This window comes from Pteropus medius, unplaced genomic scaffold (genome assembly GCF_902729225.1).
Source record: "Pteropus medius unplaced genomic scaffold, Ma_sr-lr_union100, whole genome shotgun sequence".
Lineage (NCBI taxonomy): Eukaryota > Metazoa > Chordata > Mammalia > Chiroptera > Pteropodidae > Pteropus > Pteropus medius.
Genome location: NW_024347897.1, coordinates 1 through 16,941, shown reverse-complemented (window position 1 = coordinate 16,941; position 16,941 = coordinate 1). Strand labels below are relative to the sequence as shown.

Here is a 16,941-nt window from a genome sequence, read left to right as displayed (position 1 = left end):
ACAGCCAGCTCTGAACCTGACCAGCCTGGTTCCAGTGTCCTCTGACCACTATGCTCTGCTGACTTTCCAGAAAACAGTCTAGTTAAGAAGACAGAAAATGAATAGATCAACAGATATAAAATACGATGCCCATACTAGGAAGAAAAATAAAGCCCCATAAGGGGAGCAAGAGCGGAAGAAGGGGGAGATTACTCAGATTAAGTGGACGAGGTGGGCCTCTAATGGGGACCCATTTGTGCAGGCCCTGGAAAAAGATGAGGGAGCGAGCCGCGTGGCTGTCTGGAGAAAGACAGCTCTAAGCAGAGACAACAGTCAGTGCAAAGGCCCTGGGGCAGAAGCAAGCTTAGAACGACTGAGAAAGATGAAGACGTTGTCACTGCTCCAAAGCCCTAAACGCCTCCCACTCCCCGCTTTGCTCCGGCACAGACACCTGCATGTCCCCAGCCCCCACACTCCTCTCCAGGTCCCCGGGGTGCTGGGCGGGGCAGCCCTCACCGGAATCCACCACGAAGCGGATCCCATCAATGGTGACTGAGGTCTCGGCGATGTTGGTGGAGAGAATGCATTTCCGGACTCCAGGGGGGGCCACGTCGAATACCTGGGGGAGAGTAAGGAGGGGACATCAGGGACTAACTCAGCCCTTACTGACCCCTGGAAGGTCCCATGGGCACCTCAAACCAGCACATCTAAAACAGCCCAGCACGCCCCACTGCACCCTCTCCTCCTCCACATCCATCTCGGAGATGGCTCATCATTCATGTCACCTGGGGCCAGGAACCTGGGCTGTCCCGGGTCCTCCCTTCCCCTCCCCACCCGAACCTCTTCGATTCCTTGATGTCATAACCCCACTCCACACCCGCCGCCCCTGCCCTGGTGCAGGCACCTCCTTTCCCACCCAGGCCCTGCTCCAGCTTCCTCCTTAGTCTCTGGCCTCTGGACTCACCCCGTCCAGTCCGTCCGTCACACACAACAGAGGGACCTGCTATAGCACAAACTGGCACTGGCCTCGCCTTGCTCAGAACCCTCCCGCGGCCCCCAGAATGCCATGGCCCCACACTGGGTCCGTGAGGCCCCCCTGCGGTCAACCCTGCGTACCTATCCGGCCTCACCTCTCCCAAATTCCCCGTCACAGTACGGACCTCAGCGGCTGAGAGCTGGGGTCAGCAACTGCAGCCTGGGGGCCGAACCCAGCCTGCCGCCTGTTTTTGTGAATCAAGTTTTCATGGCGCACGGCCTCGGCTGGTCAGTCTGCTTAACGGTAGAGTTGAGACATGGTGACAGAGATCACGTGGCCCACAAAACCTAAAAATACGTGCTGCCTCGCCCTTCACATAAAGCTGGCCAACCCCTAGTGAATGGCACGGGCTCTGGTGCCAAATTGCCACGTTCCGCAGACTGGCTCTGCCACTTACGGGCCTTTGCTCACATCTCAGCTTCACATCTGTGAAGCGGGGCCGGGCAGGCAGGACTGCGGTGAGGACGAATGAGACGGGCCGGATGCAGAGCTCAGACTCCTCCCACAGTGCTCCACGCACGTCACCTGGGACACTCCTCCCCGCCCCCTTCCCCGGCTGGGCCTTCCCAAGTCTGTTTTGAAAGTCCTTCCCCCAAGAAACCCGGCCCGAACCCACGAAGACTCTGCTCGCAGAGCTCCAGAGCTTCCGTCTAGTGTTCGGAAAACTGTCAATTACTTGTCCTTTCCCTCGACAGACACAAGGGGAGGCACCAAGGAGGTGCTCGGAGGCTGTGTCCTCAATCGATAAACAACTGACTGTGACCTGAAGGAACTGTTCCCCAAGGTGACTCCAGCGGGCAGCTCCCAGGACAGTCCGGGATGCCCTGGCCCCGGATTCCCAGCCTCGCCCTGTACCTTCCCACCGAGTGGGACTTAACCAGCCTGGCAGCATGCTGATACCTTATCCTGGTCGGCCACGGAGAGGGCACTGTGCAGTGGCAGCACCACCCAGCGCTGGGTGTGGCTGGCATAGGTCTGGGCAGCCTCGAGCACGGTGCTGATCTCGGCCATGCCGCTGAGGAAGACGAGGAGGTCGCCCCGCTCCTCCGGTGGGTACTTATTGTCGATGGCTTCCAGCACCCTCAGGTAGGGCCTCGGGTCCAGCTTCTCCGACTTGGATGTCGCTGGCTCGACCTCCTGCGGCTGGTACACGACCTACGAAGAGAGAGACAGCCCCAGGCAGGAGCGCACCCTGTCACTCCAGCTCGGAGCAGAGGGGCAGGGACACCACAGGCCGACGGAGGAGACACAAAGCAGTCAGAAGGCAGACAGCACGCTCAAACAGGATCATTTGAGGAAGATGAAGTCTAAGCACAAAGTATTACGACTTCTGGGGAGCTGGCAAGGTTTGACGTTGTAATCCGGGTGCTGGCAGCACACAGGTATTAAATTTATAAAAATTTATTGAGCTATACACGTGATATGTGCATTGTTTGTGTTTGGAGCATAACCCTGACAATGACAATACCTTACGGGGTGCAGGCAGGTTAAACCCCTAGAAATCCCTACTCGGAAAGCAACTCGCACTGTTTCTCTGGCTGCTTAGAAGACAGACCGCTGGGCATTTAGAACCGAAAATCACAGGGACAGTTTCCTGGTGGAACCGCAGGGCTGCTACCAACTCTTGGCCCAAAGGCATAAGAGGAAGGAGTGTTTGGCCATCAAAACCGTAGAAGAGAGGCCTATGCGGAGAGCGCCATCTTGAAAGGAGCTGTGACTCCCCGTTCCCCAGTGGCCCTCGGAAGCCAGAGGGCAGGGCGTCCACTGTCACCATCCACACGGGCCGCCTCCCAGGGACACAGGAAGGCGGAGGTGAGGGAACGGAGATCGGGAAGGGCAAACAGAAGCCTCTGGCACAGGGCCTGTCGGCCTGCGAGCAGGATTCGAGTGCCAGTTCTGCCACTTCCGAGTCATCCTGGAGACAAGTGGCATCCCACTGCGAGCTTCGCCGTTGCCCTCCTGGGTGGCGATTCCTGGCTGTGGGGGGGGGCTGACACCAGCTCGTGTGTCAGCGGCGGAGCACGTGGTGGACACTCGATGAGCGGTAGCCGAGCTCGCCATCGTCGATGTTGGACAATGACGACGCGTGAGCCAGAGCGAGCGGGCTGGGAAACTGGGGGAAAGTGCGGGGCGCACATGGCTGGGGAAACGGGAGAGCTGGGAAGCTGGAAGGGATCTCTGCCCAGTGTGGGCAGAGCGGACGGGAAGAGGATTTAAGAACACGGTTCTGTGAACATCAAACTCCCTTTCTTTCGCCTGAAGGGTCTGTCTCTTGATTTCGGCTTCTTCAGCAGTAGCCGCGCCTCACGTAAGTGGGACGTGGGAGGAGATACAGTAGCGTCAGGCCTACTGTGAGAACCGGGTGACATCGGGGGTGTCGACTGGCGTGCCCCCCCCAAAGTCCGCTCTCTTCCTCTCTGGCGCGCTGTCGCCTAGAGAGAGAAGTGACATTTTCCAGCCTCCTTGCATCTCGATGGGGCTCAGAAATGAGGATGGAAGCAACTGCAAAGTCACATCCAACTGGAAAACAGCCCGCAATGCACCTGACGCTGGTGCCTTCTCCCTCCCACCGGCTCTAACCACACGGCCCAGGTCAATCCCAGGCCAGGGTTCTCACTGAGCGTGGTGCTGCCCCGGGGGACACTTGGCAACATCTGCAGAGATATCTGCTTGTCACACCTGGGGGAGGAAGATGCCACTGGCCCCTAGTGGGTGGAGGACAGGGATGCTGCTAAACATCCACGACACACAGGGCAGTCCCACGACTAAGAATTATCCTGTCCGAAACGCCAGCAATGCTGAGAGTAAGAAACTCTCCCTGACGAGATGGCAGAGCAACGAGACGGAAGAGCCTCGATCCCTGAATGACTACATGGAACTGAGCTGCCCATCGGCCTGGACCAGCTGGACCGTGATATGGAAGAAACACACTTGTTTGTTATCTGGCCCTTTACATTTCTGGGTCTCCTCTAACAGGCTCTTAGCCCTCTTCCCGGCACACTGAAAAGGCTCAGGAAATGGCAGCTTTAAAAAAGACAGAGGGAGAGAAAAGACCCCTACTTGAAGGGGTGGGAAACAGAGCAGCAGAGAAGGGACAGGTCCAAGTTCGGCCAGAGATCAGGCGGGAGGACGGGGTGGGGACGCACTGACCGTGATGGGGAAGAGCCGCCCGGGCACCTGCACCACGGGGGCGCCGCCGAAGTAGCTGGAGAAGAGCGAGATGTTGATGGTGGCCGACATGAGGATGACCTTGAGGTCCGGCCGCTCGGGCAGCAGGCGCCGGAGGATGCCCAGGAGGAAGTCGTTGTGCAGGTGCCGCTCGTGGACCTCGTCCACGATCAGGACCTGGTACTGGGGCAGGCTGGGCTCCCGCTGCAGGTGCCTGAGGAGCAGCCCCACCGTCAGAAACACGATCTTGGTGGCCGCTGAACGCGTGCTCTCGAAGCGAATCTGGTAGCCAACCTGGGCAGGGGAGAGGGTGGTCAGGGGAGGACCCCGGGCCTGGGCGCCAGCCCTTCACCCTGCGCAGACCAAAACCTAAACCAGTGCCCCTGCATCGACTCGGCAGTCTAACAGGTGTGGGTGAGAACCCTATTTCTGCTACCTAGTGCCACTGACTCTGGGCAAGCAGTTCCGCCCCTCAGAGACATATACTTCTCCTAGATGCTGTGACAATTTTATGTGCTAATTCACATAAAGTATCTGGCACAGAGCCTGGTATGTGACACTAATTAATAATGATAATAAAAATCAGCCTTTCTTGGAGCCCTCACTACGTACCACCGACTATTCTAAACACTTTATGTCTATCGACTCAATTCATGCTCACAACCACTACAGGCTGTAAGAATAATTCTTATTTATTTATTTATTTTTAGGCGAGGCAACCCTTGGTTGACCTCACAGATTGCAAGGACCTTGTCAGCTTTCGATCCCTTATTTTTTATTTTTTACATCTATAGCACCTGGTCTTCCTAGGTGGTTTCCCATCCAAGTACTAACCAGGCCCGATCCTGCTTAGCTTCTGAGATCAGACAGGATCGGGCTCGTTCAGGGTACCGTGGCCGTAGACTGTAAGAATTATTCTCATCCTCACCTCACAGATGGGAAAACTGAGGTCGCTCATCCAAGGTAACACAGCTAGAAAGTGGTACCTCACATCACACACACGCACACACACGCGCGCGCGCGCACACACACACACACACACACACACTTCAGATGAATTACAGTTCTAAATGTAAGTTATTAGGAAAAAAAATAGAACATCTTCGTGACCTTAAAGTAAGCAAAAATTTCTTAAACAGATCCCAAAGACTGTCAACCAACAAAAGAAAATGACAGACTTGAAATAAAAAGACATCATCATCAAAAGACACCATTCAGAAAACGAAAGGCCATTCAGAGCAGGAGACAAAATTTGCGATACATAAATCCCATGAAGGACTCTTACCCACAATCGATAAAGACCTATAAATCAAGAACAAAAAGACAGACAGTACTAAAGACAAACGGAAAAAGGCCGGAACAGTCACTTCACCAAAGAGGATCTGCCAACGGCCAGCAAATACATGGAAAGGTGTTCGACATCCTTACCACCGGAGAAACGCACATTAAAACCCATGCGGCAAATTAAAATCTGATACCATCACACACCCACTAGAGAAGCTAAAACAAAAAAGAGTAACGGTCACAAGCATTGTGACAACGTGGAATGTACCGCCGGTGGGGGTGCGAAACGGCAGGACCGCCTCGCCAAACGATTTGGCCGTTATCTACTAAAGCTAGACACATATGCAGATCTGATGGCCCAGCAATCCCGCTGCTAGACACACGCCCAACAAAAACATGCACCAAAGACACCAAAAGGCAGGTTACGGAACATTTAGAGCGGTGCTGTTCACGAGAGCCTGAAACTGGAAACACCCCAAATTCCCATCAGCGGTAGAAGGGACAAACACACGTGGTGCCATCACCGTGGGAAACCGTGCAGCGCCGGGAAGACACGCCACACACCTGCACGGACACGGTAGAAAAACCTCACAAAACTGAGGGTGAGCGCCAGAGGCCAGGCCCAAAAGAGAACATACTTTTGATCCCATTAATAAAAAGATAAAAAGGCAAAAATAATCTGTGATATTCTATCATTAACGCAGGTGTGATCATCTGGCGCTACGGTGATGATTTACCACTAAGAATAGTGATGACCCTGGGGGCCTAAAGGGAGTAACTAGAAGGGGAGACGAGAGGACTTTGCGGTGCTGGTAAGGCTGATGTTTTATCTGGGTGCACAAATATACTCGACTTTGGAAATTCAGAGCTATACACTTATGATACGTGCATTCCTTTGTGTTGAAAGTGTTCTAAATTCAATAACAACTTTTAAGTGGGAGAGCCAGGATTAGAACCCTAGAAACCATTAGTGAGGAAGTGTCCTCGTTCTTTTTTTATGGCTACCTAGAGAAAAAAAACAGATGAATCTTTAGGACTTTTTTTTTACTGTTAAAGTGCCACGCAGGCAGACCTCGGCGATACCGCGGGCTCTGTCCTGACCCCCACAACAAAGCGAGTATGGCAGGAAAGCGAAACGTAATCTCTGCTGGGGGGTGGGGGCTTGCCTCCAATGTGTTCAGAAAATGCAACATCTGCGGAGCACGGGAAAATCAAGTGCGACAAGACGAGGTCGCCTGTCCTGGGTGACGGGGGAGCCTGTCTCGCTGGGACCGCATCCAGGCCAATCGGCAGATAAATTTCGACTCCATCGAAAGGTAAGTGCTTTTGTAACTTCACGATCTGCCAAAGACAAGCACCTCGTTCCCCAAGGTCACGGGGAAAAGCTGGCACGCTGACACCTCTACTCACCTGTGAGCCATACTGACTGAGGCTCTCGAAGCCCACGCGCTTGGCCAGCGAGACGCAGGCGATTCGCCGAGGCTGGGTGCACGCCACGTGACTGAAGCCGGCGGCCAGCAGGTACTGAGGCACCTGAGTGGACTTGCCACAGCCTGTGTCCCCTGCCACCACCACCACCTGGTGCTGCTTCAGCGTCTTCAGGATGCAGTGCCCATACTGCGAGATGGGAAGCGCCGCACGCTCACGCTGCACTCTGGCCAGCCGCCCGAAGGCCTGCTTCTGGCCGAAGTCCAGGTAATGCAACAGAGCTTGGCGGAACTCGGACACTCTCTCCGGGGGCAGGCGCCTGCCCGGCCACCGAGAGCCCCTGGCACCGGGACCCAGGACAGAGAGGTTGATGCGGTAACGCGAGTCGTAAGCTCCAGGTAGGTCGGCCAGTGCTGGGATGCAGGGCTTGGGACGCCCAGGGTCTTTCTCCGACTTCCTGGGGGTCCTGAGATTCTGGAATCTCTGTAAACGTTCAAAGAAGGTCCAGAACTTCTGGCACTCCTCGGAGCCCTGGCGGATATAATCCTCCTCGCGGAAGAAGGCGTCTTCGAACAGACGCCGGGTCTCTGGACAATTCCAGTCCCATTTCTCCAGGGCCTCCTCCTCGCTGGGGTCCCGGGGTCGGTCCCGGTGAGCCCTGCCACCCCTTATCCTGGGAGCAGCCATCACAACGTTGTCACAAAACTGGCCTCAGTCAAGATTCTCATCCCCACCTCCTGCAGTGAGAGGCCAGTGCCTGCAATAAGGAACTCAGGAGTGGTCCAGGATCACCGTAGGCGACGGCAGAGTAAGTGGCCAGGGTCAAGCTGGTGACACACAGGGCACCTCACGACTCCTGCAGTGATCTCTGGGGTGGACACAAGTTCATGCTGGGTTTCCAGGCCCTGAATACCTAGGGAAGAGACCAGAAGACACTCATTTGTTTTTAGAAACATTTATTGAGAGCCTATTTCGCAAACACTGGACTAAGAAAAGGGACAGTATAGAGTAAGGTCACCTGAGCCGCCAAAAGTGGTCATGCTTATATGCAAGAGATAGACATGTCACCAGAATGACAATTCAGTGGCTGGGGCTGTGATACGGGAAGCCGAGGGGTCTGTGGGAGCCTCCCCTGATCCCAACCATGAGAAGTGTGCTATAACCAAGAGTACTCTGGGTCTACTGATTGAGACGAAGTGCCCAAGTTTGCAAGTGTTGCGTTTCGTGCGTATCGCTTTTGCTGCCTGGCACACCCCTTCCTTCTTCTTCCTAACAGGAGACATCTTCCTTGGGAGAGTAGCCCTTCCTGGATTCCACACGGTTCTGATGGCCTTTAAACCAGAAACCCCCTATTGGCTAGGCAAGTGACAAAAGCCTGGTCCATCATGGGACCCTACGCTCCCTCGAACCAGTGCTCGGACTGAGATGTGGACACCACTCAAGGCGAGTTAACTGAGACTTCTCTGGAATTCACACTGGGTTACTACAAAGCTCTGATTTTATCTACTGCGGCTAGACAAAGCCGACATAAACCCGGAGCTCTTGGTAGTATCTCCTGAAGATGATCATCTTCCCTGATATTTATCCTAGGGAAAAGTCTGCACGTGGGCACAGAGCAGCTGACACAAGGAAGGTCACTGAGCCACTAGGAGGAGAGCAGGAGAGGGAGGGGGAGAAGCTTGGCGACATCATTTAGTGCCTGAGGCTTAGTTCCCTCCAACCCTCCACTACCCAGCTACAGGAGAAAACGTCTTTTTGCTTAAAGGTGGGTTTCTGCCTCACAGATGCCTGTGTCCCAACTAATATAGACCATGCCCGCATATGTGCAGTTTTCTGCAGGGGAGTCCAGCAGATCATAAACGGGTTTATGATCTTAAAAGGGTTCTGAGCCTTCTCACGGTAAAGGCTTTGGAGTCGGGAAGATCTGGGTTTGAACCTCAGCTTCGTCATTTATTAGATGTGTGATCACTGGCAAATTAACTTCTTAAGGCTGTTTCCTTCATCTATCAAACACAGACAATATCCCTCAAAACACGTCAGTGTTTATCACCTAGCCTGGTACACAGAAGCTAAACGGTAACTAGCACTCAAGTCCAGCGCTTTCTCCCAATGGTGACTAACACAGGAAAAACAGCGAGAACCAGGGACACATAACCTGGAAAAAATTACACTCAAACGGCCACAAATGGCCTTCATAATGACATTGGCAATGCTTCCACTTGCTCTGCCTCCAGTCTGTCAAGACCCTCACGGAACAGAGCTTGGAGCTTCGATCTCTGCGGTCTCAGGGGAACTCGGGCCGACTCGGGGAGTCATTAGAGCCAGGGACAGGTTTCATCCGAGGAAGAACTGGCGAACTGGCAGAGTTGTTTCCCACAGGAGCAGCAGCTGTGAGCCTCTCCCGGTGGAACCCATCGGCCACTTGCCCTCGACCTCTCTCGTTCGCAGCTTCCCTCCTCTCCCGACCTCCCGGTCCCTCCGTCCCTCAGTTTCCCGCAGCTTCTTGTCGTGCCACAATTTCTCGGGCCTCTCTGTCCCCCAGGTCCTTCAGGACGCCGGGGCTCCATCTCCGTCCGCCGCTGCCGGCCCCTCCTCCAACATATTTCCTCATCTCCGGACCTCCCACCACCCCTCAGCTCGCTCCCTGGACATTCCGGACCCCGCTCCACTCCCACCGCCTAACAACCGCCCCGCGTAGGCGCCACGTCCGTCACCTACAGAACCGCCGCGAGGGCTTCAACTTCCGTTTTCCAGGGCCCCGCGCGCACCCACAGCCCGTCCTGCGCTTGCGCATGTCGTCCCCGCGGCTCGGCCCCGCCCCGCCACGGACGGAAGAGCCAATGGGCAGCTGCGAACGCTCACACATCACTCTGCGCCTGCGCCCGCTCTCGCTCCGGCCCCGCCTCCCTTCGGGCGGAGTCTAGGGTGACGTTGCGCCCTCTAGGGGTCGGGGCCGGCGCTGCGACCCGGTCACTGAAAGGCCACTTGCCTCCCGGGATCACCCGGGCGCTGGGATTTTAAACTACCGTAGGGGAGGGGGTTGTTTTAAAACTCCCTCGTTGGGTTATAATAGTGGCCGGAGCCCAGACTCTATTAAAACACTCCCGAGATTTACTCATTATAATTCAACAGAGCAGGAAAGGGGCGAAGAGTGAGGCTATTTGAAGCGCCATGGTCAGAGACATCTAAAAAGTGGCATCTGAGCAGAGAGCTGAAAAAAGTGAAAGTTAAAAAGAGTAGGAACCGTGGACACCCCCTCGGGGAGAGCATTCTAGGTAGAGGAAACAGCAAATGCAAAAAATGAGATGGCGACAGGCTGGGTGGATTCAAGGACCGGCAAGCGGGCGTGTGTGGCTGGAGTGAGAGTGGCTGTGTAGCAGGGAACCAGGTGGGGAGAGGTGGTGGATGGATCATACACACCATGCTGAGGACTTGGGCTTCTAATCTGTGGGAGCTGGCAGCCCTGGGAGGAATCTGAGCAGAGGACAAACGCGAGACACCATCTGACTTAGATTTTTAACCGAATCTTCTGGGTCCCGTGTGGGACACGGACTCTAGGGAACGGAGATGAGAAAAGAGGACCAGGGAGGAGGCAGCTGGACTAGGTGAGAGAGTGTGGTGTCTAGACCAGCATGATGGCAGTGAAGATGGTGAGAAGTGGTCAGATTCTAAAGAAATTCTAAGGTAGAACCCAGAGGGTTGGATTGGCCATGGATTGGCCACGGAATGTGAAAGAAAGAGAGGCATCAATGATGGCCTCAAAGTTTTTCCCCCAACACCTGGAAAAATAGGGTTGCCATGAACTAAGATCAGGAAGATGCAGGAGGAGGGCTGAGAGAGAGAGAAACCCAGAGTTCCATTTTGAGCATATTACATTGAACTTATGGCTTGGACATCGAGTTGAGACGTCAAATGGGAAGCTGGATGTGTTCACATCAAAAACGGAGACCAACCTTGAAAATTCCTTAAGCGGACAAAACCAGTTGAGTCACTCAAACAAAGCTGGATTTGACTTATTTTGCAAGACCGACCCGAATCAGTTCTTGCTTATGCTTCCGGAAATTATAAGCAAAACTCGAACTATTTCCCAAGTTAGGTATGAGGTAACCACTGACCAATTCCCTATTATTGAAGAAAATTCTAATATTATAAACAATCACTGTGAAGAATAAACAGTCACTGCTTTATAACAATATATGCCAAGCGTCAATCCATGTTTTGGTTTGAGTGCTCCCTTGCACACTGCTTTTTGATATGTGCACGATAAGCTTTTACTAATGATGACTTCAGCGACTCATTGGTTTTACTTTTATTTCTGAACTTTTGACGGGTGTAATTATCAAACCTTTGGAGAACAAGTTGAATATAGAGAGGTCAATTCATATGTCATTACCCAAAGAAGAACAAGAAGAAATTGACTAAACACTCTGCTTAAAATATGCAAAACAGAACCATGACTCTTGTAAAGGAACATGAGAAGTAAACCACAATATGCAATCGAGAAGGAAGTCACAAACTACCAAACCAGGATTGGGTAGCAAACTTAAAACTAGCTCATGAAAAAGCCATTAAGCCCTTGTTCTTTGGAAATTTAAGGAAGTCTATACATTCATGGTAAAAAAAATAAAAAAATCAACAGAAAAAACAAACTAAAAAACAAAAAAGGGGAAGCTACAACAAACAAAAAAGATTAATGATTAACGAACTTCTACCTAAAAATTGCACAGTGTATGTTTGAAAGCTTTTGTGATATTGGCTCTTTTAACAAAAAGGAAGGCTGACGCAATAAGAGATGGAAATAAATGTCAAAAAACCATAAAGACTTTTTATAAAATCTTCCAAAGCAGAACTTTCCTGAATATACAAATTGTTCCAGGACATAATTCATGCTACAAGGCAGTTTTAGTCTTAATAATTCATGTCGGAGAATTCTAAACAATGTACCAAGGGATAAAATATGTATTGTTGAGGACCTACTGTGTGTCCTTATATCAGATACAGAAAAAAAAAAAGAGAGAGAGAGAGAAAGATAGCAAGAAAGGGATCTCCACCATCGGGGAGCTCACAATCTGGTTGGAAGAAAATGAGGTTCAAAGAAATAAAAGTAGTTCGGCTCTTTCTAAGGCCTGGGGTGGGTGGAGGAGACAGAAATTCAAGTGGCACAGATGTCACTCTTGGGGAATTTACAGTTCAGCCGGGAACTTGGGTTCCGGAAACTCGGAAACATGGAAAAGAGAACACTAACTACTGCCTTCCTGGGAGGAGGAGGAGGAATCAGGGAGGTTTGCTGGACAAAGTGTCCCGTGAGCAAAGCGTTGAAGGAAATTGGCCGTAATTGAGAGCAAGGGCATGGGAGGCAAGGAAACGTGGGCTCAAACCTCAGCCCTGGAGCTTCCTTACTGTGTGACCTTGGGCAAGTGACCTCCCGCCCCTGGGCCTCGGCTTATAAAATAAAGCATCTCCCCTACCTCTCTGGCTTGTTGTAAAAATTACCTTAAAGGTGAAACTGTGGGTAATGTGCTGCATGACTCTCCAGACGGGTGACGCTACTGTGTGACGTAAAAGATCTGAGCAAGTGAGATTCTAGAGCAACCTCTGCCTAACAGGACTTTCTGTCATGATGAAACTATTCTATATCGGCTCTGCTCAATATGGTTGCCACCAGCCACGTGCAGCTATTAAGCACTTGAACTACGGCTAGTGCGACCAAGGAACTATTTTTAATCTAAATTAATTGAACAAATGGGAATTTGAATGGCCACAGACAGTCGATGGTGAGTTTTAGAGATCAGAAATCTGATGTCGAGGCCTTGGCAGGTCTGCGTTCCTTCCGGGGGCTTCAGAGAGAATCCACTTGCTGGACTTTTTCGGAGGCTGCTTGCGTTCTGTGGCTCGTGGGCTCCTTTCTGATGTCACTCTGACATCTGCTTCCATTGTCACACCTCCTGCTACTGACTCTGATCTTCCTGCCTTCCCCTTAGAAGGACCCTTGTGATGACACAGGGCCCACCTGGAGAGTCGTGGATCATCTTACCATCCCAAGATCCTTAACGTAATCACATCTGCAAAGTTCCTTTGGCCATGTGAGGTCACCTATTGACAGGTTCAGGTGGTTGAGATGAGGGCATCTTTGCGGGGCACGGTTCTGTCTGCTACAGGGTCTGAGTACTTGTCCAGCGGTGGAGAGAGGTCTAGGGTACCAAGCAACGGAGATTGGCCATGGGCTTCCCCCGAAAAGCAATCCGTACCCTGGCACCGTCTCCCCACCTCTGCTGCTATTACCCTGATCCAAGTCACCATCACCTCCTGCACTATGCATTACCCTGGTATCGTCTCGTTTCCCTCTCGCCTCCCCCCGAGTTCGGTCTCCACCAACAAGCAGAGGCATCCTGTTAAAAACTAAGTCAAAGCAGGATACTTCTCTGCTCTGAATGAGATCACCTGGTTTAGGAAAAAAAAAAAAGTGCCAACTGTTCAGTTAGATATGAATTTCGAATCAACAACAAATAATTTTTTAATGTTTAAGGATGTCTCAAATGTTGCCTGAGACACACTCATGCTAGAAAAAAAAATAGTTCGTTGTAGTTGATCTGAAATTCATTGGATTGGGTGTCTTTGTATTTTCATCTGGTGACAGTAGCTCAGGACCCACCCATGGATCCCCAAAGTGTGCTATGGCCTGGACAGCAATCCTGGAGTATGCCAGCACACTCCACCTCAGGGCCTTTGCACTTGCTGTTCGTGCTGCTCAAGATGCTTTTTTCTCTCCTTTATTCAGGTTTTGGGCTCAAAGCTGACCTGACCCGAGGGGCCTCTCCTGGCTGACCTATACTGCCCCACTCAGCCCCCTTTGTCCCTTTAAGGTTCGGTACTGATCACGTTGGACCTATTCCACATTTCTTCATTCTTTTGTTTCTTGTCTGTCTTCCTCCATGAGAACATCAGCTCCCTCGGGGCAGGGAGCTGTGTCGGTTTGGGTCACCGCTACATCCCGGCGCCTCGTCTTGCACATAGCAGGCACGTAATAAATGTCTGTCACGTGAATAAAGGAATAAATGACTCTATCATTGAACCCCTGGATCTACCTGTGCCTGAAGCCCCGTTGTGTGAAATGGGATAGGAGGATTAAAAATTAGTTTCCTTCCAGCCTCACCTCCGACTCAGAGACCTGGTCATGGCTGCTGGAATTCCGATTCATCGCACTTTCATCATTGCTTCCTGAGTCCTTTAGGGCCCAGTGACACGCAGCTGGCAGCGACCGGCAAAGTTGAACCCTTCCGAAATACAGGATGAGCATGGGATTGAGGCAGCTGTGAGCCAGCGCAAGTCCTACAACAAAGGGTTCAGCCCGCAGGGCCCGGGTCCAAAGCGTGGAGGTGGGGCCAGCCATGATGATCACCAGTCCCAGCACATGGTAGGGGGCCCAGCAGACCAGAAAACACACCGCAGCTGCCATGCTCAGGGGCCAGCGGTGTCGACCTTCACGGTTCAGGAGCGCACCGTGGCAGCTGGCCATGACCACCAGCGGCCCCAGGAAGCCAAAAATAAACTGCACGGCAGTCACTGTGTTCTCAGCTACCGTCCAGCTGCCGTAGTCCAACACACACTCCAGCTGGGACGGGTAGGTCTCCAAGAGCTTCTGATGGTACATCTCCAAGGGCGTGGCCAGCAGCAAGGCCAAGGACCAGGATCCCAAACGAGCTAACCGCACCCAATGTAGCCGCCGATTTTCAGTCCACCAGGCGGGCTTGAGGTCCAGCAAGAAGATGTCCAAGGTGATAGCAGTCAGGATTAGGACCTTGGCGTACATGGACAGAAAGATGACAAAGGGCAGGGCCCGACAGCCCATCACCCCATGTGGCCAGTGGCCCTGCAGGATGATGGGCAGCACCAGGGCAGGGAGATCCAGACAGCACAATAAGTCTGCCACACCCAGGTGGTAGAACCAGGTGATGTGGAGGTTCCGCAAGGACTTTAAGGTGGTCATCCAGGCAAGCATAAGATTGCCCGACACCCCAACCAGGAAGACCACAACCAACAGCAGGAGTAAGGCCAAGCGGAGAGATTCGGTGGGGATGCAGTCGCCAGCTGCGCAGTTCACAGGGACATCCGGGGTCTCGCCATACGGCTCGTACTCGTGGTTGCCAGTAGTATCCGCCATCTCGTCCCCAGACACCTGGAAAGGAGACAAAGGCCACGAAACCACAGGTGAAGACTCTGAGGCCCTCAGAATCCTCGGGGGCGGAAACCCCAGCCCATCAGCATCTCAGACAGGGAGATGCACCAATGTGAGAACCTCAGCGCCTTCAAATGCCGGCATCTTAGAACAGCACGATGTGAGAACTAGCTCATTCGCATCTTGGAATTCTAGAATCTTCCAACACAGAATCCCAGCCCGTTAAATATCGGACTTCTAGAAAGCTAGTGTCAGAACACGGTCAAGATCAAATCTCTTGGGATTCCCAAATATTAAACTCTTAGAACCCTGGCCGATCACTACTTGGAATTACGTGTCTGATTGACCTTTCATCGTTGATAAAGATGCTTTCTATCGACGGCGTCCACTCCAGTAGCCGTCAGCCGGAGGTGGCTACGGAGCATCCGAAACGGAATCGGGGCAGTTGAGAAACTAAATTTTCCGTGTGACGTAGTTTTAATTAATTCGAATAGCTCCACCTGGCTAGCGGCTACCTGATTGGACCATGAAGTGCTAGACCACTGAACCGCGAAGACGCTCTCCTATCACCGGCCTGGAATTCTAGAATTTGAAACATCCGAATCTGAATATCCATCGAGACGGGGAAAGGTTCGTATGGATTCGCAGCCAAAGGATTTGGCTCGGTTGCTCTTCATCTGCAATTCTGGAGCTTGGTGCGATGAAAAACAAGACTCTGGAGCAAACTCGTCCTCTTTTTTTAACACAGACTGGGTCATCGTGAAGCACGCAGACAGCAAAGCACACGCCTCACACAGGTGCACTCGCTAGCTTTCACAGTCAGCCTGAGCACAACTGTGTGACTGGCCACCAGACTGAGAAACAGAACATTTCTAAAATCCTCCCAGAGCAATTTTTATAAGGAATGATAGTGTGAAGAAAGCAGGTAAAAGAATATGTTGAATTCTCTACGAGTCATTCATTCATTCATTCATTCATTCTACACAGCCCCCTACTGCCTGCTCTGTTCCAGGCACTTGACACACAGTAGGGCAGCCGTCCCCAACCTTTGTGGCACCAGGGGCCGGTGCTCCCAAAATCTAACGCCTAATGATCTGAGGCGGAACCGAGACGGTGATGCGGGGCTGGGGAGCGGCTGCAGATACAGACGAAGCTTTGCTCACCTGCTGCTCACCTCCTGCTGTGCAGCCCGGTTCCTGACACGGACCAGTACCAGTCCGTGGCCCAGGGGCTGGGGACCCCCGCAGTAGGGGACAAGACCGAAGGAGTCAGACAGAACGGAATAAATGAGCACAATACCCAGTATTTCCGAAGCTGATAAGTGCTATGGCAAAAGGCAAAAATAGTACATGGGGAAGTTTTAATTCTCTGTGTTGGAATTTTAAAGGAGTGGTCAGGGAGGGCTTCTCTGAGGAGGTGAAGTTTGACCAAAGCCACAGAGCAGGTGAGGGAGAGAGCTGTGTGGGGATCTGGGAGAAGAGAGTTCCAGGCACACAGAACGGCCGGTGCCAAGGCCCTGAGGGGGGAACATGATGGTCACGGTCAAGGAACACGGAGAAGGCCAGAGTGACTGGAGTCAGGTGGACGAAGGAGCTGAGGGGGAATTAGGAGCAGAGAGACATCAGGGGCCACATGGGGGCATTGTAAGGACTTTCCCTTTAATTCCACGTGAGGTGGGAAGCATGAGAGAGCAGAGAAGCGACATGGCCTCTCACAGCGATAATAACTATCGCTGTTGGTATTATTAATATTATTATTAGAAGTCACCGCTTAGCATCTCGTGCTATGTGTCGGGCGCTGCTTAAAGCACTTTAAATGTCATACTGTTTAATCCTTATAACAGCGCTCTCACTTTAATAGCACCATTATA

General features: G+C 52.4%; 2 protein-coding genes and 1 pseudogene across 4 annotated transcripts; all 3 read right to left on the bottom strand.

The window, feature by feature from the left end:
- Positions 1-67: 67 nt before the first annotated feature.
- LOC120615905 (probable ATP-dependent RNA helicase DHX34) lies at positions 68-9,648 on the bottom strand. The gene is made up of 5 exons (XM_039879091.1): positions 9,614-9,648; positions 6,878-7,808; positions 4,166-4,477; positions 1,916-2,170; positions 68-598 (listed from the first exon to the last, which is right to left on the bottom strand). The coding sequence occupies exons 2-5, from the start codon at positions 7,580-7,582 to the stop codon at positions 374-376; spliced, it is 1,497 nt and encodes a 498-aa protein (XP_039735025.1). The 5' UTR covers positions 7,583-7,808; positions 9,614-9,648; the 3' UTR covers positions 68-373.
- On the bottom strand, positions 4,969-5,087 carry LOC120615906 (uncharacterized; annotated as a pseudogene).
- Positions 9,649-11,189: 1,541 nt separating the features above from the next.
- On the bottom strand, positions 11,190-16,934 carry LOC120615904 (C5a anaphylatoxin chemotactic receptor 2-like). Of its 3 annotated transcripts, none has more exons than XM_039879088.1 (2): positions 16,235-16,934; positions 11,190-15,071 (listed from the first exon to the last, which is right to left on the bottom strand). In XM_039879088.1, the coding sequence occupies exon 2, from the start codon at positions 15,054-15,056 to the stop codon at positions 14,028-14,030; it is 1,029 nt and encodes a 342-aa protein (XP_039735022.1). In that variant the 5' UTR covers positions 15,057-15,071; positions 16,235-16,934; the 3' UTR covers positions 11,190-14,027. The 3 variants fall into 3 exon arrangements, with proteins under 3 accessions (XP_039735022.1, XP_039735024.1, XP_039735023.1); XM_039879090.1 differs by lacking the exon at positions 16,235-16,934 and adding an exon at positions 16,118-16,138; XM_039879089.1 differs by lacking the exon at positions 16,235-16,934 and adding an exon at positions 15,587-16,107.
- Between the last annotated feature and the right edge of the window lie 7 nt (positions 16,935-16,941).

What these genes read in the sequence shown, in the direction of transcription:
- LOC120615905 (XM_039879091.1), bottom strand. Translation starts at nt 7,582, where the DNA reads ATGGCTGCTCCCAGGATAAGGGGTGGCAGGGCTCACCGGGACCGACCC. An exon ending in TCAGTCAGTATGGCTCACAG is followed by an intron (nt 4,478 to 6,877) that starts GTGAGTAGAGGT and finishes TCCCCTGCCCAG; the next exon opens with GTTGGCTACCAGATTCGCTT. An exon ending in GGCGGCTCTTCCCCATCACG is followed by an intron (nt 2,171 to 4,165) that starts GTCAGTGCGTCC and finishes CTCTCTTCGTAG; the next exon opens with GTCGTGTACCAGCCGCAGGA.
- LOC120615904 (XM_039879088.1), bottom strand. Translation starts at nt 15,056, where the DNA reads ATGGCGGATACTACTGGCAACCACGAGTACGAGCCGTATGGCGAGACC.